Source organism: Kogia breviceps, chromosome 5 (genome assembly GCF_026419965.1).
Source record: "Kogia breviceps isolate mKogBre1 chromosome 5, mKogBre1 haplotype 1, whole genome shotgun sequence".
In the NCBI taxonomy this organism is placed as follows: domain Eukaryota; kingdom Metazoa; phylum Chordata; class Mammalia; order Artiodactyla; family Physeteridae; genus Kogia; species Kogia breviceps.
In genome coordinates, this window is record NC_081314.1 from 11,870,547 (window position 1) to 11,888,910 (window position 18,364).

General features: G+C 45.4%; 1 protein-coding gene and 1 non-coding gene across 2 annotated transcripts in view; both read left to right on the forward strand.

The window, feature by feature from the left end:
- Nucleotides 1-17,562, forward strand: part of PCOLCE2 (procollagen C-endopeptidase enhancer 2) — a 75,955-nt gene extending 58,393 nt beyond the window's left edge. Inside the window, exons 6-9 of the mRNA XM_059063807.2 lie at nt 5,866-6,020; nt 11,982-12,065; nt 14,827-14,994; nt 16,975-17,562. Of these exons, the coding sequence (XP_058919790.1) occupies nt 5,866-6,020; nt 11,982-12,065; nt 14,827-14,994; nt 16,975-17,105 (538 nt within the window). The 3' untranslated portion in view covers nt 17,106-17,562. The remainder of the gene's footprint in view (nt 1-5,865; nt 6,021-11,981; nt 12,066-14,826; nt 14,995-16,974) is intronic.
- On the forward strand, nt 5,459-5,673 carry LOC131757852 (small nucleolar RNA U3). Its single transcript, XR_009336003.1, has one exon. It is a non-coding gene; the product is annotated as a small nucleolar RNA U3 (small nucleolar RNA).
- Nucleotides 17,563-18,364: the final 802 nt, after the last annotated feature.

Genomic DNA, 18,364 nt, shown 5'->3' on the forward strand with positions numbered 1-18,364 from the left:
AGAACTGAGCTATAAGTTAAACAAGAAACTGAATACATGTGTGAAACAGTTGATTTGACATAGTTCCAGAAAGAATTAGGGAACTGAGAAATAGATGTGAAGTAATTCCCTGGAACATAGCACAAAGAGACAAATAGATGCAAGATATAAAAGAAAGGTTAAGAGTCATAGAAGCTAGAGTGAAAGGATCTAATGTACACTTAACAAGGGTTCCATAAGAAAAAATACCGAATGTAGGAAATTTCATGTTTGAAGAAATAATAGCTGAGAGTTTTCCAGTATGGATGAACGATATCAGTGATCAAATTCAAGAACTCGATAAATCCTAAGCAACATATATATTAATACATCCATTCCTACATGTATTCTAGTAAAACCACAGAACAACAGAGAAAGATGTTAAAAACACAGAAAGAAAAGATAGATTATTACAAAGGAAAGAGCCTAACAACGGACTTCTCAATAGCAACCGTGGAAATCAGAAGATCTCAGAAGAATATCTTCAAAGTGTTGAGACAGAATTACTGTCAGTCTAGAATTATTTACCCAGAAAAACCTCTCTTCTGTGAATGTGGGTGAAATAAAGACATTTTCAGTTAAATAAGAGCCGAGACAGTTTACTACCAACAAACCCTAACTAAAGAAACTTCATTATGACTTTACTTCAGGCAGAAAGATGATGATCACAGAATAAAGGACTGAGATGCAGGAAGAAACACTGAGCAAAGATGCTGGTTGTAGAGTTGAAGGATTTTCAGGTCTTTGAATTGTTTGAGAATAGGGTGGAGATATTGTGAAACTTTATAATATGCCAGAGTAAATATGGATGTTAAATCGAGGCAACCTCTAAAAAAGGTAGAAATAGAGCCTTTAATTTCCAAAACTGTGGAGGGAAAACATGCAGTGAGAAAACGTTCAATCCAAACAAAGCAAAAAAGAGAAAAAGAGAAACATTTTAAAAGACAGGACAAATAAAAAGCACAAAAGGAGAACTTCCCTGGTGGCGCAGTGGTTAAGAATCCGCCTGCCAATGCAGGGAACACGGGTTCGATCACTGGTTGGGGAAGATCCCACATGCCGCGAAGCAGCTAAGCCCGTGCACCACAACTACTGAGCCTGCTCTCTAGAGCCCACAAGCCACAACTACTGAGCCCACATGTCACAACTGTTGAGCCCACACGCCACAACTACTGAAGCCTGTGCACTCTAGGGCCTGTGTGCTGCAACTACTGAGCCATTAAAACTGACAGTCCAGCTGTAAAGTGTACATGTCATTGCTAGGGGAGGGGACAAAACCAAGACAGTTTTGAAGGAGAAGAAACCGGCAGGAGTATTTGACCAACCATGGTGGAGCCAGGTCAGAAAGCTGTTGTAATTAAGACAGTGTGGTTTTAACAGAGAGGTAGAAAAACTGACTAATGAAAACACGAAAGAGAGGCCAGAAACATATCCACATGTCTCTGCAGATTAGACATATCCCAGAGACGCACAGATCAGCAGGTGAAGGATGACCCTATTGAAAAATGGGGCAGGGACAACGTTTTGCTCCTATGGGAAAAATGAATTGTATTTGTGTCTAATACCACACAAACGTCAATTACAGATGGATTGGGAACTGAAATGAGAACTTCTGCTCATCAAAATACACCTTAAAGAGAGGGAAAAGAGAAGGCACAAAACGGAAACAGGTATTTGTCAAATATTTGATATATTTGACAAAGACCTAGGTCTAGGTTCCAAAACATATCAAGAAATCCTTAAAAATTATTCAGGAAAAGGTAACAACTCAGAAAAAAATGGACAAAAGACACGGAAAGGCATTCCCCAAAGAAGAAAGCAGCACAGTGAGTAAATCTTTGACAAGAATGTAAATTGGTACAATCACTTTGGAAATCAGTTTGGCAATATCTAATAAAATTGAAACTAAGGACATCCCTAGTGGCACAGTGGTTAAGAATCTGCCTGCCAATGCAGGGGACACGGGTTTGATCCCTGGTCCGGGAAGATTCCACATGCCACGGAGCAACTAAGCCCGTGCGCCACAACTACTGAGCCCATGAGCCACAACTACTGAAGCCCACGCGCCTAGAGCCCATGCTCTGAAACAAGAGAAGCCGCCAGAGAGAGAAGCTCGCGCACCACAACAAAGAGTAGCCCCCACTGGACACAACTAGAGAAAGCCTGCGTGCAGCAACGAAGACCCAACGCAGCCAAAAATAAATAAACAATTTTTTAAAAAATTTTGAAAATGAGCTTGTATCCTCTGACCTGGTATAGAGCATATACCCTACTCTCCTCGTGGACAGTTTTGTCCCTGTGCATCACAAGACATATACAAGAATGTTCTCATTAATGTTATTTGTACTGGGGGGAGAGTAAACAGCACAGTGTTTATCAACAAGAGAGTAGTTCGATTCTGTTGTAGTTCACACTATAAAGCCCTGAGCACGGTGGATGAATCTCATGGTTACGATGTTGAGGGTGAAAAAAGTAACCGAAAAAGACACACTAAACTTTCATTTATATCAAGTTTAAAAAAAATGCAAACCTATAGAATATATGGTTTCATGATGCATATGTATGAGTAAATCTGTAGACAAAAGGGAAGGAGAAGCACAAAACTCAGGGTGGGTGGGGGCAATGGGGACATCACTTCAGCATCCCTGTACCTGGTTCAAATCAGTATCGATACCATTGGATTCAGTTCAGAAACATTTACTATATATACCCCAGCCGTGTGGCAGACACGATGCTAGGAACCTGGAACACAAAGATAAAATAAAAGATACAGAGGTGGGCTTCCCTGGTGGCGCAGTGGTTGAGAATCCGCCTGCCGATGCAGGAGACACGGGTTCGTGCCCCGGTCCGGGAAGATCCCACATGCCGCGGAGCAACTAAGCCCGTGGGCCATGGCCGCTGAGCCTGTGCGTCCGGAGCCTGTGCTCCGCAATGGGAGAGGCCACAACAGTGAGAGGCCCGCATACCGCAAAAAAAAAAAAAAAAAAAAAAAGATACAGAGGTAAGTAGTGGGAAGGACCAAAACAAGGCAGATAGGTAAGTTGGCAACGGAATGTCCTGGTGGATCTCTGACACGGAGTCTTTTGGTCCAGTCGGGACAAGTGGTGGGAGGTCAGGGGAGGTTTGGGAAAAGAGATTATGCCTCTTGAAGCCGAGTCTTGAAGCAAGAGTGAGAGTTAGAGGCAGAACTTAGGACACAGACTCCTTCCAAGCAGAGGGGACTCCGTTATTGAAGATCCACAGGGGAGAGATATGCTCTTCTGGAGCCTGAACCTTGAGTGGGCGCCCAGAGAGCGAAGAGGCGGAGAGTGGAGCTGGGTTCCACGTCCCGCAGACATGGGAGCTCTCGAAATGCAGTCAGGGGAAGTGACAGGACCGGTGCTTCTAGAACGCCCGCCCTAGACAGGAGGAGCAGGGGCTGGCAAGGATCCTGTAGCAGTGGTCCCGGTAAAGCTGAGGTGGTAGGGAAGAGTGGTAGTGGAGAAGAGGAGGTGGATCAAGGAATATTTAGGAGGCAAAATTGGCCGGACTTGGTGGCTGGTTGGCCGTAGTGACTGAAGGAGAGGAAGGCTGTGGGTGACAGCGCAGAGGCAGCTCACAGAGCCGTCTCTATAAGACGCCGGTCAGCACCCTCAGTCCATTCCTGGGATTTGCCGGTGGGGAGTGGGTCCAGTGAGATGCCCCCGTGCCTTCCTAGCGATTTGTAACATTAATTTGCAATTCAGCACTCTGCCCTCAGTACATTTATGGCAATGTGGCTCTGTCGCATTCATACTAAAGCTCAGTAGCAGCATAACTAAAGATATCTGTGTTACTAAAATACTCTTCCTTGAGAAAATTCAGCTTCCAATATCGGGCTTCCAAGATTAGTTCATAGAAAAGGCAGTGAATGATCACTGCGATTATAACATCATGCCTAGAAGGCTGACCTGGTTGGATCTTAAGGTTTTCTTTGCTGCTTATAAGAAGTGCTTTTTGTAATTTTATCATCTAAACAAGGTTAACGTGTCTTATTTGTACCTGTAGTTGAGAACTGTGTTTCCTGCACACTGTATTCATTCAACGGAATGTGTTTTCAAAAGCAAGATAAAATATATCTGTTCCAGGCTTTATTTTCAGAAGCATTGTTTAAATGACCTTGGTCACTTTTGTGACTGGAACTTAAAATGTGGGTCACAGAGCTTGCTCTTAGGTTTGTCTCATCCCTCGGCTAAGAAGACAATAACCTTCAGGACAGAAAAGATGCTGCAGTGTTTCTAACTGGTTGGGTCAAGTCCAGATCTACCTTCCCCTCCATCCACTCCACTCAAAATAGCTGTTAGGTTGCCTCATTACTTACTGTCCGTGAAGGCTAAGAAGTGATTCAGCTGAGAAGACACCTCAAAAAAAGGAGTTTAGTCAAACCACCAATTAACTCAATTAAATAAATTTTCCACTTCTGAATTAAACAGTTTTAAAATAGAATTAGCCAAACAGCATTTTTAAACCATTGTTTAAATAACAATAGCAAGATTAAATGAAACTACCGTCTTGTATAATATAGTTATCCCCTAAGGTTTAACAGAGCTTCTGAGCCTCAGTTATTATCGCCACTAAACCTTTAGTACCAGCACGCCCCTAAAATTGCTTTAAAATTAGAATTCTTAATGATGTCGTTCATGACCACCAAAACAAAATCATCACTTTCTCTTTCTCCTTCACAGCATTTTGCTACCCAGATTATAAACAGAAAGGTTTCCATTTCAGGCACGCCTAAGAACTCTCATTAACAATGAAATGAGGGCTTCCCTGGTGGCGCAGCGGTTGAGAGTCCGCCTGCCGATGCGGGGGACGCGGGTTCGTGCCCCGGTCCGGGAAGATCCCACGTGCCGCGGAGCGGCTGGGCCCGTGAGCCATGGCCGCTGAGCCTGCGCGTCCGGAGCCTGTGCTCCGCAACGGGAGAGGCCACAGCAGTGAGAGGCCCGTGTACCGCAAAAAAAAAAAAAAAAAAGTCCCATTAAACCCTGCATGGCTTTCTTATCCCTAGGTGACCAGCCCACTGACCATCTGATTCCCCAGGGCCGGCATCCCTAGCTCCCCAGGCCAGCTGGAACCCAGAGTCTTAGTTCAAAGAAGCTGTGCGGTTGCCAAGTCAGGCCAAACCCTGCGGTGCTTGTGAGGAGCCAGCTGCAGCTTCAGTGTTTACATTGGTCCCAAAGTCTACGGCCTCTAAAGGCACCTGATCCTTTCAAATGCTGACTCTCTCACATACTAACCGAGGGCCTTGGGCAAATCACTTGAACTCTCCGATCTTCACTTGCCTCTTCCATGAAAAGGGGATAATAACAGGGTTGTGAAGACAGAATTCAACAGTTTTCATAAAGCACGTGCCTAACTGAGCAAACGTTCAGTAAATGTTAGCTGTTCGCATTAATACTGAGCAGATTAAGACCATCATCTTAAGACTATACTTTCAGGGATCATTTCTATAGTTCGTTACTAGAGAGGTTCCTCTGAACGTGTAGAGCACCCGAACCCACGAGGAGGAGATAAAGTGTTCTCTCCTGAGCGTGAAGTTGGCTTTTGGTGTTGTGTTTGCAATTGCCTTTAGCCGTTGATGATCGTTCTTCTCTTCGTTTCGAAGAGTGAGAGGGAGATGAACGCGGTCTGAGTGGTTTCGGTTTGGAAAAAAAGAAAAAAAAAAAAAAAAAAAAGACCATCATCTTTCTAAGTATTTCAGCTTTTCAGTTTAAACAAAGAATAACCTATCGTCAGAAATTGATGGAAAGTGAGAAAATTCTACGTTTCAGAGAGGTGTCACCTAAATTTTTAAATATATATATATATTTACATCTTTTTTTCTTTTAGGCCAATTGTATCTGAGAGAAATGAACTTCTCATTCAGTTTTTATCAGACTTAAGTTTAACTGCAGATGGATTTATCGGTCACTACAAATTCAGGCCAAAGAAATTGCCTGCAACTACAGCACCACCTGTTACCACCACTTTTCCTGTGACTACAAGTAAGTTTTTCTCGTTTGAAGTTTGTACACAACTTGAGGAGTATAAGAAATTCTTCTGGGCTTCCCTGGTGGCGCAGTGGTTGAGAATCCGCCTGCCGATGCAGGAGACACGGGTTAGTGCCTTGGTCCGGGAGGATCCCACATGACACGGAGCAGCTGGGCCCGTGAGCCATGGCCGCTGGGCCTGCGCGTCCGGAGCCTGTGCTCCGCAACGGGAGAGGCCACAACAGTGAGAGGCCCGCATACCGCAAAAAAAAAAAAAAAAGGGCTTCCCTGGTGGCGCAGTGGTTGAGAATCCGCCTGCCGATGCAGGAGACACGGGTTCGTGCCCTGGTCCGGGAAGATCCCACATGCCGTGGAGCAACTAAGCCCGTGAGCCATGGCCGCTGGGCCTGCGCGTCCGGAGCCTGTGCTCCGCAATGGGAGAGGCCACAACAGTGAGAGGCCCGCATACCGCAAAAAAAAAAAAAAAAAAAAAAAAAGAAATTCTTCTGAAGTAGAAAAAAAAAACGAGAGGAAAATACTTGAGACTAAAATAAGTTAAATAAGATGAAAACTTATGGAAGAGAATAATATGATTCCATGAATTAAAGAAAAGTGTAAGGTGTAAGAATGCTTCTAAGCTAATAATTTTAAAATGTTACCTAAGAAAATTATGGTCACTTAAAAAAATGCTAGGAACCCTATTTTGGCAAAGATCATTACAAGCCTACTTTTTGTTTCTTGGCACTTATAAAATTATGTTTTTCTTTCTATTACATGGAACTGTAGTGTTTTAGGTTAAAGTTTCAGGGCCCTGATACCTGCCTGTTTTCACATCTGTCAGTATTTGGACTTTTTTGGGAGGGGGTATGCTCCAAAATGTGTCATACAAAATGTATTAGTTTTTCAAATTGGAGTAAATCAAACAAAAATATTTGAGGTATTATAGAAGCCAGTCGGGAAACTCTGGTATTATCTAACAAATGGAGGGGCAAGTGTGGGTCCCTGTATCTTGTCGCTACACCCTGTCAGCTCCACCCACCAGGATTTCAGGCCTGTGATTTCAAAATCTAAATCCAGGGAGGAGAAAAAAAGTGGGAAGGAAGGATCTAAGGTTAAGATATGAAATAGGCTGAGATAAACCCAGCTTTACTGCCCACCATTTTCTGCAGGTACCCTGAGCAGGGCTGTCCTGAGTACAGGCACTTCTAGAAGGGCTGATTTTCTGAGCAGTCCACAGTGTGCCACCTTGTGGCCTGCAGGTGTACTGCCACCTGTTACGGCAATATTTCTCCAGCCCATCTCAGTGGACCCTGGTGTCCTTATTCTTTCCAGTGAGTTATCTGTCTGCACTCATGTGGTTCCCCAGCTTTTATCTTGTGCTTCCCCAGCTTTTATCTCTAGTCCTAAACTTTCTCTGAAATTGCAAACATGAATTTGTAATTTTCTCCTAGAGTTTTGCAACTGCTAGAGATTGAAATTAAAACGTATCAAATGTAACTCATTTCTATCACATTATTTTCTGTCTCAATTCTGCTTCTCCACCTGTTTTCCCAAGCATGGTCCACAACAACTGTAGGCAAACTCTTAGGGTCCCCTTCCTCTGTCTTAATTCCCCACTGAATGCCCCATACACACATACACACAGAGAGAGAGAGCAGACTGTGTCCTTCTCCTACTTAAATTCATTGTCTACACCTGTGCCATCCAATACAGTGGCCACTGTTGAACACTTGAAATGTGATGAGTGCTACTAAAGATCTGAATTTTTAATTTAATTAAAATTTAAAAGCCTCCGTGGCCAGTGGCTACCATATTGGACGGCACAGGGGCCAAACTCCTTTGCACTTTGTACCTAGCCTCTCTTGCTAGGTTCATCTTTCGGCCCTACCACCTCGCTTCTGATGCTCTAAGTAGTTGGGATTTTATCCTAAGTGCGGGGGGAAGCTGTTGGTGGATTTCAGCAGAGTTCAGGATTAGATTCACACCTTATGAAGATCACTCTGTGAGGCCCCAGTGAGGTGAATGGACTGTAGGGGTCAGGGGGTCAGCATGTCCAGGGGACCTGCACCAGACGGAAATACAGGGACGGTCAAGAGACGCTGACAGCTGTGCAGGCCAGAGACTTGGGAGATATCGACAGGGCTCTGTGGTTAATTGGACTAGGGCCTCCAGAAGCATGCCTCCCGGGTCCCTGGCTTGCACAACTCAGAGGAACAATGTTACCATTCATAGAAGTAGCGTCACAGGTTGAGGGGTAGATTCATAAGTTAAGCTGGGCCCTCGTGGGGTTAGAGGTGTCTGTGAAACTAGCAAATGGAGCTTTCATGTAGACAGTTCGATCTACGGGCCTCCAGGCCAGAAAAGAGATTTCAGCAAGAGATTTAAATTTGAGCCTTCAACATATACGCAGTTGACACCATGGTGCAGAATGCAATTGCCTAGGGAGAGGTTACGGGGAAAGGAGAAGAAGGGCTGGAATTAAATCTCTAGAAACTCCAGGTCTTTAGAGAGGAGGATCTGCTGGCAGAGGAGAATGAAAAGAGCAGCTAAGGGGAGGCAGCGGACGTGGGGGGAGCCCAGGTGTCATGGGGGCCGGGGAAGAGAGTGTTTTGAGGAGGGGGGTAGTCAGAAGAGCCAAGTGTTGATGAGACTTCAAACAAGGGCAGGACTAAAATGTTACCATCTGATTTCACGACGTGGAGGCTACTGGACAGCCTGGCAAGGGTTATGAGTGGAGCTGTGCAGGCAGAAGCCAGATGGGGGTGAGGGGTGTGTGGAGAGCAAGGCGAGGAAACCGGCACTAAGTCCAGCAACTCAGTCCACAGGTTCGAGCCTAAGGGAGGGTGTGAACGTGGTAAAGCCAATGCGAAGTAGACGGCACAGCAGCAGAGCAGAAGGTCGGAGTGAAGGAATAAACTGAAGGGAAAATTTCCACAAAGATGAGAGGGTCTGGGAAAATTTCCACAAAGATGAGAGGGTCTGGCCTCCGGAGGACGCACAGAAGGATTGACCTCAGACCAGATGTGGGCAGCCTCCTCTCTCAGGGGAGGAAAGAGGAGAGGGGGGCAGATAAAGACAGCTCGGAGGTCTGGTGGGGCTTCAAGGACATTCTCTTCTATGATCTCTGTTTTCCCCAGAAAATAGACAAAAGGTCACCTGCTGAGAATGAGAAAGAAGGGAGGTAGGGAGCCCCGGGGGAGGGGGGGTTGGGAGAACCCGAAAACCAGCTGTGGAAATTGGAGACGGCTTGTCACTTGGACCAGGGTCCACTTGTGTCCTCAGCTGTCTGCGTGCAGGCACAGAAAGAGAAGCAGAGGCTCCTTCAGGCTTCCTAAGGGTTGGAGGGCAGAGGGGAAAGGGAGTTTAACAGATTGTCAAGAAAGTGAGATAACAGACCACGGAAACTAAGTGGAGTAGCTAAGGAAGTAGAGACGGGCCAGGATGGTGGAGTGGGAAGAATACGAGGGGTCAATGTGTTGAACCTCTAAAGACAGATCGGGCTTCCCCGGTGGCGCAGTGGTTGAGAGTCCGCCTGCCGATGCAGGGGACGCGGGTTCGTGCCCCGGTCCGGGAAGATCCCACGTGCCGCGGAGCGGCTGGGCCCGTGAGCCATGGCCGCTGCGCCTGCGCGTCCGGAGCCTGTGCTCCGCAACGGGAGGGGCCGCGGCGGTGAGAGGCCCGCGTACCGCAAAAATTTTAAAAAATTTTTTAAAAAATGAAGCATTCAGGCTTTCCGGGTGGCGCAGTGGTTGAGAGTCCGCCTGCCGATGCAGGGGACATGGGTTCGTGCCCCGGTCCGGGAGGATCCCACGTGCCGCGGAGCGGCTGGGCCCGTGAGCCATGGCCGCTGCGCCTGCGCGTTCGGAGCCTGTGCTCCGCAACGGGAGGGGCCGCGGCGGTGAGAGGCCCGCGTACCGTAAAAATTAAAAATTTTTTTTAAAAAAATGAAGCATTCAGGCTTTCTGGGTGGCGCAGTGGTTGAGAGTCCGCCTGCCGATGCAGGGGACACGGGTTCGTGCCCCGGTCCGGGAGGATCCCACGTGCCGCGGAGCGGCTGGGCCCGTGAGCCATGGCCGCTGCGCCTGCGCATCCGGAGCCTGTACTCCGCGACGGGAGAGGCCGCGGCGGTGAGAGGCCCACGTACTGCAAACAAACAAATAAATAAAGACAGAAAGCAAGTACTCATGGGAGTCTGAGAGTAAATAAGCTTGAAGGAGAGGAGGCTACACTGGCTGACAGGGTGTCTACATTTGGGAGGTTGGTGATGAGACTTCAGCAGGAGGAAGTGGAAGCCGGGGAGTGAGGGGCGGAGATGGAACAGGGGGAACGTCTCTGGGAAGGATGGGGCTGTGGCGGCACCGAGAGGGAGCGTCCCCAGGAGGGAGGACCCACCGGGACGGCCGCGCGAGCACAAGGAGAGGAGGGCAGAGCACCAGGTGCCATGCTGGGGAGGGCAGGGCAGCAGAGAGAGGACGGGGCACGAGGAGGCTCAGGGTGGGACAGCTGATGGCTGAAAGGCAGAGAGCAGGGCGGCCCCGAAGGGAGAGAAGGGGCCGTGTGGGACACCCACCCAACCTCCATGCTAACATTTCGAGGCCGAGAAGGAGCTGGTGTCCAGGGGCCCACGTGAAAAGATGCTCTTCCATCAGACAGGGAGAGCCACTAATGCCACTGCCTTCTGACTCAGCGAATTAGGTAAATTCAGGTCCCCAACTCCTGGAACAATAGTCCCTCTAAATGCTTTCTGAGCTCTTTCTCCACATATATGCTATTGTGTGTATTTTAACATGAAATTGTATTTTAACACCAAATTGTATACATTTTAATACTATATTCCACTTTGGATCCTTTTTGGAGTTACGTAGGGGGTACAAATTAAGAGTAAATTCACAGAAAAGTTAGCAGAACATATTAGCAGGGCGATATTACAGTTGTAAATTCTTACCCACCAAGTACTGTTCTGTGACAGCTTTGTTTAGTTCTTCCTACAGCATGTTGCCACATATAAGTGAATCATTAGGAAATATTTTGGAAACATTTTTAATGATGATAATGAGGATTATTTTCATTTCATTTCATTTCGTTTCATCATGTTACAGTTTCTCAACCTTGTCACTATTTACATTTTTGGCCAGATAATTCTTTGCTGTTGGGGGCTGTCCTGTTCACTGTAGGATGTCTAGCAGCATCCCTGATTATATACCCACTAGATGCCAGTGGCATCCCCTAGTTGTGATCACCAAAAATATTTCCAGGCGTTACCAAATGTCACCCAGTGGGCAAAATCACCCCTGCCTGAGAACCACTGTGGTTATCTGTTTAGTTGTACTTTAAAATTTGTCTACTTCTCAGTTCTTAAGATCCTTCTAGGCAATGAATAATGCCTTACTAATAATCCTTACGGGCTCAAAATAATGTTTAGTGATTGGTTGCATCTAATTACAGCTATAACACACCTTACCACACGAGCAGTGTTCCCAGAGACCTGTGCTGCTCGCATTTGGGCGACTGTGTATTTCAGATGCACCAAGAAAGCACCCTCCGCCCCCAGGGGGAGACCCACAGGACTCCTTTTGGAAACTGAGGAGTTAACCTACATCTCCTGTGTTCATATTTGTTGTACTGGGTTTTTCTAAGCAGGGCACATGTTTCTAAGCAGGGCACATGAGACTGTATCTATTTTTGGTTACAGCATTAGTTATATATAAAGAAAGAAGAGAATAGGGCTAAATTTGGGTTATCTTTGATCTCAGGTTTAAAACTTAGCAGAGGGTATTGAGTTACCCTGAAGAAATTAGAGCAGGAGTTGGTAGCATGAAGAATTGCCTTTGCATGCTTTTTAATTATTTCATTGCAATGACAGATTGGTGGCTCAGGGAAATATATGGGAATTTTAAATTGGTAGATTCAGATCTAAACACCAATTATACTTGAATTCATTTTCCTGAATCCTATGTCTTTCTTTTCTGAATGAAGGTTTAAAACCCACCGTGGCCCTGTGTCAGCAGAAGTGTAGACGGACGGGGACTCTGGAGAGCAATTATTGCTTGAGTAACTTTGGTAAGAAATAAAACCCAGCCTTTCCTCTTTAATCAGAAACCTGAAACCGCATGCTTAATGTCAAAGGAATTGCCGTGAATGTGATGGTAAAGGGTCAGTTACACTCTTCATTTACCCAAGAAAATATTTTCTTACACACTAGGGTATGTTGACTTGTGCCTTTTGAAGTGTTAGATTTCACATCTGAGAAAAATTCATGTACAGAAAATATACATTTTCCACGAAAACTTAATAATTTGACTCCTGGTACGTGATACTACCGCTCTGTGTATTCTGGCTGGCTCCGTATTCCTGAAAAAACCTGTGTCCCTTTTTTCTCACATAGTTTTCATGTACTGAGTATTTTTTCACACATCTGTAATTCAACTGAAGTTAATTAGAAACATATCCAAGCTGGCCTCTCTCAGAAGAAATTCAAGTATTTCCTCTGTAGTGTCCTTCCAAAGTACTAACTTAAAACTTGGAAATCTGAAATTCATTTGGAAACTCTTATAAACTGGAACCTGAGGAGATATTACCGAATGACTTGAATTTCTACGAGTTTTTTCCAATTAAAAAAAAAAATTGCACATTCTGTGAAAACCACTTAAGAGCCAAAGATCCCAAGTTTAATTATGCTGGTTATGTTTAAAAGGAACATCGAAGAGAAGTCTTATCAGGAAAAGAAAGTTGGTACAGCCTTTCAATAGGTTAACCAGAACAAAGGGCCTCCCAGATGAGGCTTTGCTTGCTTTTTCTTACGCCTTCAAGTGGTAGCTGCAGCCCAGACAGATTGTGTTGTAGAGAAGGTATGAAGGCACTAAAGAATCTAGGGCCCTAAATCTAACTGGAGTTTGCATGCCGAAATTCAAATAATGGCATGAAAATGAAAACGAGTAGCACGAGGTGTCATTGCTGCCACACGCAGTGTGGTCTTCTGTAGGAGGTGCTCAAGGAAATCTCCCTTCCTGTCCTTCAGAGCCACCTGATTTCAGTCGGCTACTGACTGATGTTTTGCAGTAAACACTCACGACTGAGAGTCAAAGTAAGGCATGAGAAGAGTTCGGATGTTATGAGCTTTGCGCACCACATAAGCAGTGAGTTCTCACTTTATCCTGAAAGGGTCCTATCAGCCAAGTCCCAAACTCGGTCTCTTCCACTGTGAGTCACTTCCATGGCAAAATGACCCAATACTATCACCAGTGGCCCATTGCTTCCCAACCAGCATTGGTAACACTCCTTTAGGGGCAGGTTTTGATTGTCACAATAACTGCCGGGTGCCACTGGTTTCCTGGGTAGAGACAGGATTCATCAGAAAGTCATTCAATGCAAGTCCTGACTCACATGGAATGTCCCCTGCCCGCCCCCCCCCCGCCCCCCGCCCCAGAATGCCAAAAGCACGCCTTTGAGAAACACAGCATCTTTCTTTCTGTGGGTCAGAAGTGAGACTCTTCTCTGAGTGTCACGTAGTAAAAAGAGAGAGTGACATAATGAAAAGCAACTGAATTTTGCTAGAGTTTTTTTATTTGAGCAAGAAAATGTCTTTGAGTTATACCTCAGTTCTATACTTTGACTTGTTAAATGCGGTAAACAGGATGGATAAAAAAGAAAATATGAAAGACCCAGAAAAAGACAGATATTTGCTGATCATTAGAGGGAGATGGGTATCTATGGATGAATCAAAGTTCAAGGAGAGCACACCTGATATCCACTGAGAGAAGACAAATAAGGGATAAAGGGTGGGGGGGTTGGTCTAAGGAACAAAAATAATTCTGGTTTTTGCTAACCCTGATTACCTTCACTGCTTTTATGATACTCTTTCTTGAAAGGGGCTTTTATTTGCTGACCCCCGTCTTCCTCTGCCTTCCCCCCACCTCCGTCCCAACCTGCTGTTTCTAAGTCTCTTTAGTTTCCTCCAGCGCCTGCAATTGGTCATTTGCTGTAGAAGCCTGGGAGAAGGTTTAAGGGAGTGGATATTTTTAAGACCGATTCTTCATTTAATAAATATGTGTTTTAGGGCTTCCCTGGTGGCACAGTGGTTGAGAATCCGCCTGCCGATGCAGGAGACACGGGTTCGTGCCCTGGTCCGGGAAGATCCCACATGCCGCGGAGCAACTAAGCCCGTGAGCCATGGCCGCTAGGCCTGCGCGTCCGGAGCCTGTGCTCCGCAACGGGAGAGGCCACAACAGTGAGGCCCGCATACCGCAAAAAATAAAATAAAATAAAATAAATAAATAAATAAATATGTGTTTTATTAAAAAAAGTTCAAGGAGAGAGGCCAGCTAGAGAGAGGAACCAGGGGGAGACACAGAAAGGTAGGCGCTCACCCACACAGACACAAGGACTCAGATCTTCGTGGCTCAAACCCCCATCATGCAGCCTCTTAGTATGGTATTGCCTCTGAAGTTACAAGGTCCTGTTGAATATTCACACATAGAGGCGCATGAGCCCGTCCCTTATTTGGTGATTGATCCGTACGTTGGATAAAACACTGGAACGAGTCCTCGTCTCAGCAACTGACTGCAGTTCGGCAGATATTTTGGTTTTCCTACTCAGTATCAACGCCTAACGGCTGCGGGAACATTACAGCTTCACGACTCCTTTTTTTCAACCTGAGCTTTGTTGACACATGTACAGAATCAAATTCAATGGCTCTATTAGGACCTTCTTTCTAACATTAAAATGTTTCCCATCTGAAACTTAGAGAAATGTACAAGCGCGCTCAGTTCTGCTTACATTTGCCTTCACTGTCCCATTGTTTCAAAAACGTTTTCTTTTGCAGTCTTGGCCGGTACTGTTATCACCACCATCCCTCGAGGTGGGAGTTTGCACGCCACGGTCTCAATCATCAACATCTATAAAGAGGGGAATCTGGCAATTCAGCAGGCCGGCAAGAACATGAGTGCCAAGGTCATCGTGGTCTGCAAGCAGTGCCCGCTCCTCAGGAGAGGTGAGTCAGAGGAAAACTTCAGTCTTTCTTCCAGGGGAGCTCAGGGGCAGAGAAGGGGACGGGGGCGCCTCTCTCAGAAAATCATGGATCTTTCCATGCCGTGGCTGGTCTAGGGAAGTCAAGTCAGGGCTCATGTATTGCCCACTTGTGGTTTCTAAGGTGGGCCTTTGGAGTCAGCCAGAATTGGGCTCCAATCCCAGTTCTGGTAACTTGTGGAAGAAGACGAGGTAATGGAAATGATCCAGGAGTCCAAGAGACGTTTGAAGTTGGATCAATAGGGAACAGACAGAGAAGGAGCACATCAGGAGAAAGAGATTTTGAATTATTGCACTTAAGGTGCCACTACTGTGTGTAGAGGAAGATATCCATCAAGGAATAGGAAATTCAGAGCTGGAGTTCAGGATGAAAGATTTGGGATTCATTTGTAGATACAGGATTATTAAATCCAGATATGGGGATGAGTTTATTAAGAAATTTTGGAAAAAGAAAAGCTACTCCGGAGCCAAAGGTACATGATTTAAAAAAAAAAAAACAGGTTCTTTAACTTATAAAAGTAATGTACGCTCTATGGTTTTTAAAAAGTTTAAATACGTAGAGAAGGATATAAAATAAAAAGTGAAGCCCTTTCCCTTTCCCCAGAGGCACAATGAACAGTTCCTTCCACAAAGTTCTATCCATATAAAGCCTAGACAGAAGGATCATGCTACACAGGTTCTACTGAAACTTTTCCCCCACGTGATATATATGTGGACAGCTTTCCATCAACAGCACGTATAGATCTCTTTTTCAGCATGGCAATAATGCCTGGCATTCCACTGCGTGCTATACCACGATTTCTCTATCCAACATCAGCTCATTCCTTTCCTCAGTCTTGCTGCACACCTCTCCTACAAGTGAAACAAACCAAACCTCTGCCACACACACAGAAATGTAGAATATCCACTTCAAGAAAGCTTTACTATGAATTCAGATTGTTGAGAAAAGTCGGGAGGCGAGCAGCCTCACATTGACCCTTTAGAGGGAGTAGCAGAGACTCTGTAAAAGGTAACACTTCTTTCCAGAACTGTCCGGAACAGCAAATAATGCATCTCTAGACACAGTCCAATCTCATAGTGACGCTAGCAGTCCAGCCTTTCGGTGGCATCTACCTGCTTATCCTACCAAGCCTTCGCAGACTCAAGACCACTGTGATGCCAGTGTTGGCCCAGGGGAAGGCCTATGCAAGAGAAAAAGGAAACACGTATTTCTCTTATGACACACGAGGGAGAGGGAGAATAATGGGGGTGGTAAGACACACTTCCTTTATGACATTTTTCTGAAGCAGTATGAATCTTCAGAGTTGAACCCTACAAAGCTCAGCTTGGGCCCCAGTCTAGGCCTACCTTAGCCAGAAACACTGATAGATTAAAAAGAGTATAACAGAATAAAGGACTTATCTTTTTGCAAGGGCCTGTAAGAATGGAAAGAAGTATATGATCCAACCATGCCCTCAAAAAACTTACATAGTATAAATGTTGGAGATGTTAATAAAAAGTTCAAGACAACAACAACAGAAGACAATGGATCATTAGTTGCCAAATGCCTGAGGAGATCCAGAAGCCTTGTGACACCAGGAGAGGCCATCTGAAGATGGCGTGTCGGGGAGCACTGGAGGCCCCTTGAGGAAGGAGAGCCTTTCACAGAAACAGTGTATTGTTCATAGCAGACGCTCAGTAAATACATCAGACCTTCCGCAGAGCTGGACATGACCGGATTGAATCATTCCATCCACTCTCCTAGTGTTAGCAGAGCTGGAACATGCTATTCAGTTAAATTTAGATTTTTTTCCAATGAGAGTCTTGAACCAGATTTTATCCTAGATAGGATAAATGTCTAATTATACCATTTACAGAGCATTTACCTAGAGGTGAATTATAGTCGAAGTTGTTTCAAACCAACACACATAGAGAAAAAAAAAATCAATCTTATATCCTCTTTTAGGTCTAAACTACATTATTATGGGCCAAGTGGGTGAAGATGGGAGAGGCAAAATCATGCCCAACAGCTTTATCATGATGTTCAAGACCAAGAATCAGAAGCTCCTGGACGCCTTGAAGAACAAGCAATGTTAACAGTGAACGGTGTCCATTTAAGCTGCATTCTGTCACTGCCTTTGAAGGATCTATTTTTTTCTCAGTAGGAAAAGAAAATTTATAACCTGAAATATTGAGCAGTCAGAGAGATTTACTCTTCACATGATGTAGGTAGGAGAGCTCCGGTGTCACTGATGGCAGTTCTGTTGCCTGCACGGAAGAGGAGCAGAGAGCCGATTGGAAACCTGCAGACTTAGTGAGGTGATAAGAAACTAAATGTATCAAGCGTTGACAGTTTGGAAGCAGTTTATTTATACATCTCTGTAAAAGGATATTTTAGAAATGAGTTGTGTGAAGATGTAAAAAAGAGATTTTATACATGCAATATTTATAGGGATATATGTTTTACCTTCAAGCATTTGCTCTGAGTTGTTATATTCTTCTCTTGCATTTTTAAAATCAGTGCTTAATAAAATATTTTTAAATGATTATATAACAGCCATTAGACTTTTTTTATAGAAAGTGGGACACTGTAAAAAGAATATTCCTGCCGCCAGCCGCGGCGGGTCCTCAAAGTGCAGCAACAATCGACGAGAGGGGGTAGGGAACTGAACGCCCCAAGGTGTGGGATCAGAAGGGCACAGACAACTGACGGTTGCAAGGCAAGTTTAACAGCAAAGCGTAGCCGTATATATACCCCTAAAGCAGGGAATTTGCTTAGTCACGCCTTATCGGCATCAGCTGGTTGATTGGCTTCTCGGCTTAGTCACGCCTTATCGGCATCAGCTGGTTGATTGGCTACTCGGCTTAGTCACGCCTTATCGGCATCAGCTGGTTGATTGGCTACTCGGCTTAGTCACGCCTTATCGGCATCAGCTGGTTGATTGGCTACTCGGCTTAGTCACGCCTTATCGGCATCAGCTGGTTGATTGGCTACTCGGCTTAATCACGCCTTATCGGCATCAGCTGGTTGATTGGCTTCTCGGCGTCTCCCTCAAAGGCACCAAGTTCCCCTCCAGGACTGCATTTCCTAGCTTTAGGGAACAACCAGGGACTCCCAGTAACTGAGCAGGTTCCTGGAGCGATCTGGCCAAAGGCCATCTCCTTTTTTACGTTCATACCATAAAGTCCAGGATGCATACCAAGGAGAGTACAATCGGGCCCTGAGGCTTATGAGGGTCTTAATGGCGCCTTCCTCAGAGGGCAATGCTCGCCACATTTCCCCCTCTTTTATTTTTTAAAGCTTGATAATGCAATTTCAACCCATATACCTCCTGACGAAGAGCAGCGAGACGGCC